We start from the raw sequence: 9037 nt of genomic DNA on the forward strand, positions 1-9037 counted from the left end.
CGGGCCATCGCCTAGATTATCTTAACCTCTATTACACCCTCAGTGTTTAGCTGCGTCCCACTTCTTCTTTGTTTTCTTCTTATTTATATTGGCTATAGAACCTTTTACTATTGGTTTTTAATTCCCTTTGCAGGTTAACTACATGGCTTTTGGCCTTTCTCACTTGTATTCCCTCCATGTTCTGACCTCAATTAAGGTAGCTTCTTGAATCCTCCATTTCCACTTCCTTGTGGCTTTCTGCTTTTTTCTTAATCATCTCTCTGAGAGGCTTGCTTTGCATCAGCTTGCTCATAACTCCTGCCTATGAATTTTCCCCCCTTTCTTGGGATTCAGGCTTCTGATACGTTCGCAACTTTGACTTGAAGTATTTCCAGGCCTCCTCTGCCTTTAGTCCACAAGTTTCTTCAAGTCCAATCCACTTCCGGCTAACTAATTTCCTTAAATTCTTAAAGTTTGCCCTTTTGAATCAAGAACCCTAGTCCCAAGATCTATTTTTGTATTATTCTTTGTAGACAAGTTCCTCCTCTCCTTGGTGGGTCCTGCGCTTCTTGGTAGATTTGCTCACCTCCATTGATCTTCCCCACAGTCTGGTGGACTCCTTCTGTGTTCTGATCAGGCGTATGGGAGGTTTGGGGGGAACCCGGTCTGCCCTCTACTCCGGTTCCAGCCCAGGCCCTGTGGATCGCAGCTGGTCTTTAGTGCCTCTTGTTAACAGCTCTTGTGACGCTAACCTCCTGGGCTACTTCCATGGCCTCCTCCAAACACCTTCTTTATCCTTACCAAGATTCTTCCTTCTGGTGTCTTTGATCGCTTTTTACTTCCTTAGTTCTCCAGCAGACACCCACACCCACACCCACCACCCACTCTTCAGCTCCTTGTACTTTGCTTCCCGCTCCTCACAGCATTTCTCTCTCTGGCTCTCCCATGCCTCACTGGGGTGGCTCCTTTTTAAACCAGGTGCCATAGCCTGCCTGATTGGCTGCGGTTGTTCTTTTCATAGCATCAATGTTAGCTCATCTCCACTGACTTCTAGAAAGGTCTTTAATTTGGCTCAGGTGCCTTGATTAACCTGGAGCAACTGCCATTTGGTTACCATTTGTCCTAGCGGATTTGTTAGCCTCGGGGTAAATACTGGTTCTCAGTACTTTACTGGGCATCTGGCCTTTGCCCATCACACCTTCCAATTAGTTGAACTATTTAGCTCATGATTCACTCGACCAAGGTTGTCCCCTACAACCATTTCTTCTATGAGGACCATCACTATCACCAAACAAATTTTCTAAAATGCATCCCCTCTTGTTGGTTCAGCAACTACTTGAGTGAAGGAATCATCAGCTTCGAATCCAGGAAAATTGACCCTATTATTTCTACAGCACTTGTCCTCCAGTTCTATATCTGGGAGGTTAAGTCTCCAACACACAATTCACGTTAGTGTTTACTTTCATTAAACATTAAAAGTCTCTAAGCCTATCCCAAATTCAGATCCTGGTGGTTGTAGCACACCCAAGCAACTATCTCAGGGGAGCTCTAGTAGTTTCTTTGCGCAATGTGATTGCCCAGACCGACTCTGTCTTATCCTTCCATCCCTTCTTATTTCTTTACAATTTAACCTGATCATTGATATACAGTGCTACTCACCATCTTTTGCTTTATTTTTGTCTTTCCTAAGCAGCACATGCCCTTCAATACCTGTACTCCAGTCATGACTACTATTCCACCAGGTTTCTGTTATCCCTATAATATCCGGTTTCACTTCCTGCACCAGTAGCTCTAGTTCCTCCATTTTGTTACCTAGGTTCCTTGCATTAGTGTACAAACATCTTAATTTTGCTGTTTGGCTTCACTGACATTCTTTACCCGATTAGGCCCAGACATTCTACCACCAGTATCACCTGTTAGACTGGTATCTACACTACCCTTCCTCCTTATGTCCATTCTTCTGCCCATGACTGTATCCTCTCTTACTTTATTTTCTTCCCTCTCAGTGTTAAATTCCAGCGTGGAGATCACCTGGACATCTCCCAACCATTTTCCCCAAATTCCTAGTTTAAAGCTCTCTTAATCAGTTGTGCCAGCCTCCATCCTAGAAGTCTATTTCCCTCCCTACTCAGGACGAGGCATCCTGTGGCACCTTATAGACTAACAGACGTATTGGAGCATAAGCTTTCGTGGGTGAATCCCCACTTCGTCAGATGCATGTCAATGTTAATGATGTCATTCCTGAGCATTGATAGTACGTGGGGCTCGGTACAGCTGATACATACAGCTCTTTAGCACTAGGGACAAGGTCTCTTTTAGCCTCAGGTCCGACCCCAGTTGCTGCCTCTTTCGCCCCTCATGGAGCCTGTGGCCTTGTTGCTGTTGAATAGGAGCCTGAGATCTTTCATGGTGTCCCCCCAGCCCCCTTCCTTCTAACCCATCTGTTGTCATTCTGTAGATACAAATATCTGCCAGCTCCCTGTGCAGCCTGGCCCATGTCAGGCTTACGTGTCCCGCTACTTCTACAACTCGGTTACCAAGAAATGTGAGAAGTTCAGGTACGGTGGCTGCCAGGGCAACGAGAACAGGTTTGCCACTAAAGACGAATGTCTCGAGACCTGTGTGCAACCAGGTAAGAGAGTGAGAGAAACTCAGCTAGTTGGGTCGGGAGCTGCCAGATAATTGAGACATTAAAGCCACAGGAGTTGATCACCACTATAATGACTGATTAGCTGCATCACAGCAGTGCCTGCACAGACCAGGGCCTCATTGTGCTAGGGGCTGTACAGAGGAGGCTAGGGAGTTAATGACAAGAACAATCCTGCTGAACACGTCTATAGCCTTTCCCCCAGGACTGCACACCTGCTGGCCTGGCTCAGACGAATCATGCTCATCTCTGGCACTGCTAGGGTGGGGGCTCACGGGGCAGGACACTTCAGTGCTGCAGAAACAGCTCACACAGCAGCCAAGGGTGCTGGGCATTTCCTTGTTAACCCCTGAGAGTGCCCAGGAGCCCAGTTTTGCCTTTGGCTCAGAGATTCCATACACAGCAAAACTAGACTGTCCGAACCTAATCCCGAATGCAGCTGAGCCCTGGGATGAGCCCGGCCCCTCGCTTACTGGGCACTGGCAGGCGTAACTGCAGGTCTTTCACCTTCCACTGCTCTGCCCTGCTCCCTACCCTCTGGGTCCTCCCCCCATCTTCCACACTGAAGACAGGAGTGACAGAGAGACAGCAGGCCCTATGGGGGTGTGGGATACAGTACTGCCAACTCCAAATGTTCAAAAACCAGGAGTCCGGCTCACCAAAAATTATGAGATTGGCTTTAAAACCATGAGATGATATGAATGCAGTAGATGTGGTGATCTTTTTATTTGCCTTCTGCTTTTTGAGCCTGTAGGGTGCACTGGGGTCACATTTTATAGCTTTCTTCACAGTCATGAGGGCTAGAAATGTACTTTTTCTTTAAAAAAAGAAGGTTGAAATCATCACAGAACCACTTGACTCCAGGAGCCGGAGCTTTAAGGAAACCAATAATTATCATGAGATGCATGTGTCGCAGAGTCCCCAGGCGATGCTCTGGAACTGCTCCCCACAAAGCCAGTCAGGACTTTGGGGAGCATCTCTCCCTTGGAGCAGACTGTCTTCTGGGCAAGAAGTTCACATGGTTTCACCTCCTGGGTCTGACCTTGGAGCATTCAGCATCCTCTGCCCCTCCATGCGCTTCCCACAGTTAGTCCACCTAGGCAGGTCCTGGGGAAGCCAGAGGGTCCTTCACGCACCCCACCTCACAGTCAGACGTGACTCTTAGCCAGCCAGTAAAACAGAGGTTTATTTAGACGACAGGAACACAGTCCAAAACAGGTCTCGCTGCTACAGACAACAGGACCCCCTTTAGTTGGGTCATCTGGGACTTCCAGGGAGGCCACAGCCCCGTTGGGATGCCCGCAGCTCTCAGGTATTTGGGTCAAGTCCTTGGTTAGCCCCAGCTCCCACCCTTCTCACCCACGCCAGAGCCTGGGCGCTTGTTCACGGCTCAGTTCCTTCGCAGATTTCCCCCTTTCCTCCTTTGCAGTTAATGACGTTTGCAAACTCCCTGTGGACTCTGGCTCATGTTTTTCCTATGTGACCCGCTACTTCTACAACTTCGTCACCAAGAAGTGTGAGGCGTTCACTTACGGTGGCTGCGAGGGCAATGGGAACAGGTTTGCCTCCATCGACGAATGTCTCAGGACCTGCGGAAGTGCAGGTAAGAGAGTGAGGGTATGTCTACACTACAGGATTATTCCGATCTTACATAAACCGGTTTTGTAAAATAGATTGTATAAAGTCAAGTGCACGCAGCCACACAAAGCACAATAATTCGGTGGTGTGCGTCCATGTACCGAGGCTAACGTCGATTTCTGGAGCGTTGCACTGTGGGTAGCTATCCCGTAGCTATCCCATAGTTCCCGCAGTCTCCCCCGCCCATTGGAATTCTGGGTTGAGATCCCAATGCATGATGGTGCAAAAACAGTGTCGTGGGTGATTCTGGGTAAATGTAGTCATTCATTCCTTCCTCTGGGAAAGCAACAGCAGACAATCATTTCATGCCCTTTTCCCTGGATTGCCCTGGCAGATGTCAGAGCACGGCAACCATGGAGCCCATTCAGCTTTTTTTTTTTTTGGGGATCTGTCTGTGCCGCAGCCACACCTTTGGGGCCAAACAGTAACAGCATTTCAATGTGTGCAGAGTTGCAAGCGGGAGGGCCAAGGGTCGTCCACAGCTACGCTTCATCCTGCAAGAGGCCACCTCCCTGGTAGTCGTTTATTCCGTTTAACAACAGTGAAGGGGAGCAGTTGCTGAGTTACCCAACAGCCTTAGAAAAGACGTGTTTGTTCCTGTTCCAAGGGAATATAAACACAGCTGGCACCTTCGCATGTGACAAGTACCTGCCTTGTCAGGACTTTACACCGCCCCAGGGCCTTCCTAGGGAATAGCTCAATGGGTTGACATAGCCTGCTAAACAAAGGTGTGACTCAATCCCTGAGGGTCCATTTAGGACCTGGGCAAAATCAGTACTTGGCCCTGCTAGTGGGTGGGGCTGGATTCGATACTTTTGGTGCCCTTCCAGCTCTGTGAGATAGGTATAGCTTAACCCATCCCTCTGTCAGGCCTGGGTACACTATGCATTTAAACTGATTTTAGCAGCATTAACCAATTTAACACTGCACGTCCACAAATGAGGCCTTTTAATCGATATAAAGGCTCTTTAAATCCGGTTTCTGTATCTGTATCCTCTCCCAACGAGAGGAGTAGCACTGAAATCAGTATTAGGGTTACTGTGGCCGCAAATTGACGGATATGGTTCCAGGCGATTACCCACAGTGCACCATTGTGACCGCTCTGGCAGCAATCCAGACTCAGAGGCATCGGCAGGTTACAGGAAAAGCCCCACAAACTTCTGAATTTCATTTCCTGTTGTCCAGGGTGGAGTTTGATCGCGTGCGATGCAGTCATCCAAAAAGCTCCAGTCATGGACCATACGGAAGATTACTGATGTATCGCTGATTGGGGAGACAATCTGTTTCTATCACAGCTCGTTACAGAACGACAATAGCCAAACATTTGAAAAAATCTCCGGCTATAGTGATAGACAGAGGGCCACAGCAGTGCTGTTGTGAACAGCAAATGGAACAGCCAAAGATCAATGGACGCTCAATGAGAGGGAGGGGGAATGAGACGTCCAGTACCTCCCGTCCCGCAGTTCCAAACAGCATTTGCATCTCTTGCTTAGCTCCAGTGCTGTAGGTTCAACTCAGTTGTCCCAGGTGGTTCAGTGTATAGCTGCTGCAATTGTACTCTCCCCCCCCCAGTGAAAAAAAGGGAAAAAAGTTCATTCTTGGACCCTTTTTATATGTACCCTATGGTCTACTGCATGCTGCTGGTAGACGCGATGCTCCGGCTGATAGCAGCATCCTCTCCCCTTCTCTCCCGCGTGCAGACGGCTATCAGTACAAAAGGACTGTAGCTATCCTCATCTCCTGTGAGTGTTCTGGCTGGCTCGATGGTGACGCGGGCGCTGGGTAAAAATAGAAATGATCCTGGTCTTCGGGGCAGATGGTACGACGGCTGTACCATCTAATCTAGCAACTGGGCTGAGTTCCATTAGCCCGGCTCTTTCATGTCTAAGAAAGATCTGTACTGCTGGACTATCTAGAGCAGTGGGTATGCTGGCTCTCTCCCCCCATCGTTTAATGTCCTGCCTGGACTATATAGGCAGCTGGAGGCTGCCTCCCCTCCATTATGCTCATAAAAAACTCAGTGTTTTATTCCTGATCTTTATTTACTTCATCACAAAGATGGGGGGACACTGCCAAGGTAGCCGGAGGTTTGGTATGGAGAGGACGGGAAGGCCAAGAGGTGGGTTGGTTGAGGGGCACCCCTAGATGATGCGGCTATCATTTCTGTGGATCTACATGAGCAGCTGCTCTCTGGTTCTCTGGACATTTGCCCCTATTCTAGGCAGGGACTGGGACTCTATTTATGATAAATATAGAGGGAATGGACCCTGGTCATCCATTTTTTGTCTTTGTGCCCTGCCAACCTCAGACTAGGCCAGCCAGGAGCACCATGACAGCAGCAGACGGTAAGATGACTAAATCATCTTACATTACCTATTTACATGCTGGCAAGATGGACAGATGACTTTGGTAACCGTCTTGTACCTTGCAAAGACAAATGATGTGGTGTGTAGCATGCAAGTTACGCCTCTGTCGAGCGCATCCAGTTACAATACAGTGGCAGTGCAAAGCAAACGGCTTCATGGTTGCATGTATTGGTATCTGCAGCAATATCTCTCTCTGGTGTGTGTGTGTTGTTGGGGATCTGTCTGTGCGCAGGCCACACCTTTGGGGCCAAACAGTAACAGCATTTCAATGTGTGCAGAGTTGCAAGCGGGAGGGCCAAGGGTCGTCCACAGCTACGCTTCATCCTGCAAGAGGCCACCTCCCTGGTAGCCGTTTATTCCGTTTAACAACAGTGAAGGGGAGCAGTTGCTGAGTTACCCAACAGCCTTAGAAAAGACGTGTTTGTTCCTGTTCCAAGGGAATATAAACACAGCTGGCACCTTCGCATGTGACAAGTACCTGCTTGTCAGGACTTTACACCGCCCCAGGGCCTTCCTAGGGAATAGCTCAATGGGTTGACATAGCCTGCTAAACAAAGGTGTGACTCAATCCCTGAGGGTCCATTTAGGACCTGGGCAAAATCAGTACTTGGCCCTGCTAGTGGGTGGGGCTGGATTCGATACTTTTGGTGCCCTTCCAGCTCTGTGAGATAGGTATAGCTTAACCCATCCCTCTGTCAGGCCTGGGTACACTATGCATTTAAACTGATTTTAGCAGCATTAACCAATTTAACACTGCACGTCCACAAATGAGGCCGTTTAATCGATATAAAGGCTCTTTAAATCCGGTTTCTGTATCTGTATCCTCTCCCAACGAGAGGAGTAGCACTGAAATCAGTATTAGGGTTACTGTGGCCGCAAATTGACGGATATGGTTCCAGGCGATTACCCACAGTGCACCATTGTGACCGCTCTGGCAGCAATCCAGACTCAGAGGCATCGGCAGGTTACAGGAAAAGCCCCACAAACTTCTGAATTTCATTTCCTGTTGTCCAGGGTGGAGTTGATCAGCGGTGGCGATGCGTCAATCCAAACAGCTCCAGTCATGACCATACGGAGATTACTGGATGTATCGACTGTATGGGAGACAATCTGATTCTATCACAGCTCGTTACAAGAAGACAATAGCCAAAGCATTTGAAAAATCTCCAGGCTATGATAGACAGAGGGCCACACGTCTGCATGTGAACAGAAATGGAAAGCCAAAGATCAATGGACGCTCATAATGGAGAGGGAGGGGGAACTGACGCGTCCAGCACTCCCACGTCCCGCGATTCTCAAAAGCATTTGCATCTCTTGTTAGCTCCCAGTGCCTGTAGGTTCATCAGTTGTCCAGCGTGGTCAGGTATAGCTGCTCAATTACTCCCCCCCCCCAGTGAAAAAAAGTGGAAAAAGTTCATTCTTGGACCCTTTTTAATGTCACCCTATGTCTACTGCATGTGCTGGTAGACGCGATGTCCGGCATGATAGCAGCATCTCTCCCCTCTCTCCCCGCGTGGCAGACGGCACAGTACAAAAGGACTGCTAGCATCTTCTCATCTCTCTGTGAGGTTCTGGCTGGCCTTCGATGGTGTGACGCGGCGCCTGGGTAGAAAATAGAAATGACTCCTGTTCTTCGGGGAGATGGTACAGACGGCTGTAACCTCTCAATCTAGCAACTGGCTGAGTTCCATTAGCCCGCTCCTTTCATGTCTAAAAAGATCTTGTACTGCCTGGACTTCATAGAGTGGGTATGCTGGGCTCTCTCTCCCCATGTTTAATGTCCTGCCTGGACTTCATAGGCAGCTGGAGGCTGCCTCGCCCCTCCATTATGCTCACTAAAAAACTCAGTGTTCTTATTCCTGCATTCTTTAATTTACTTCTCACAAAGATGGGGACACTGCCACGAGGTGAGCCCGGAGGTTTGGTTGTCGGAGGAGGGAAGGCAACAGGTGGGGTTGGTTGGAGGGCACCCCCTAGTGCATGGCTGGCTCATCATTCTGTGGATCTCATGAGGCAGCGGCTCTCTGGTTCTCTGTACACTTTGCCCCTATTCTGGCAGGGACTGGATCTATTTATGATAATATAAAGAGGTGAATGACCCTGGGTCATCCTTTTTTTCTTTGTGCCTGCCAACCTCAGACTAGGCCAGCCAGGAGCACCATGACAGCAGCAGACGGTAAGATGACTAAATCATCTTACATTACCTATTTACATGCTGGCAAGATGGACAGATGACTTTGGTAACCGTCTTGTACCTTGCAAAGACAAATGATGTGGTGTGTAGCATGCAAGTTACGCCTCTGTCGAGCGCATCCAGTTACAATACAGTGGCAGTGCAAAGCAAACGGCTTCATGGTTGCATGTATTGGTATCTGCAGCAATATCTCTCTCTGGTGTGTGTGTGTTG

The 9037-nt window shown here is 48.7% G+C and overlaps 1 protein-coding gene across 3 annotated transcripts in view; it reads left to right on the top strand.

The window, feature by feature from the left end:
* Positions 1–9037, top strand: part of LOC116814663 (BPTI/Kunitz domain-containing protein-like) — a 34957-nt gene that overhangs the window by 6974 nt on the left and 18946 nt on the right. For 2 of the 3 annotated variants that reach the window (XM_075072146.1, XM_075072148.1), the window contains exons 3-4: positions 2438–2611; positions 4056–4229. In XM_075072146.1, the coding sequence (XP_074928247.1) occupies positions 2438–2611; positions 4056–4229 (348 nt within the window). The remainder of the gene's footprint in view (positions 1–2437; positions 2612–4055; positions 4230–9037) is intronic. The other variant, XM_075072149.1, reaches the window with a different exon arrangement.

The sequence above is a fragment of the Chelonoidis abingdonii genome, chromosome 14, assembly GCF_003597395.2.
Source record: "Chelonoidis abingdonii isolate Lonesome George chromosome 14, CheloAbing_2.0, whole genome shotgun sequence".
NCBI classification, from domain to species: domain Eukaryota; kingdom Metazoa; phylum Chordata; order Testudines; family Testudinidae; genus Chelonoidis; species Chelonoidis abingdonii.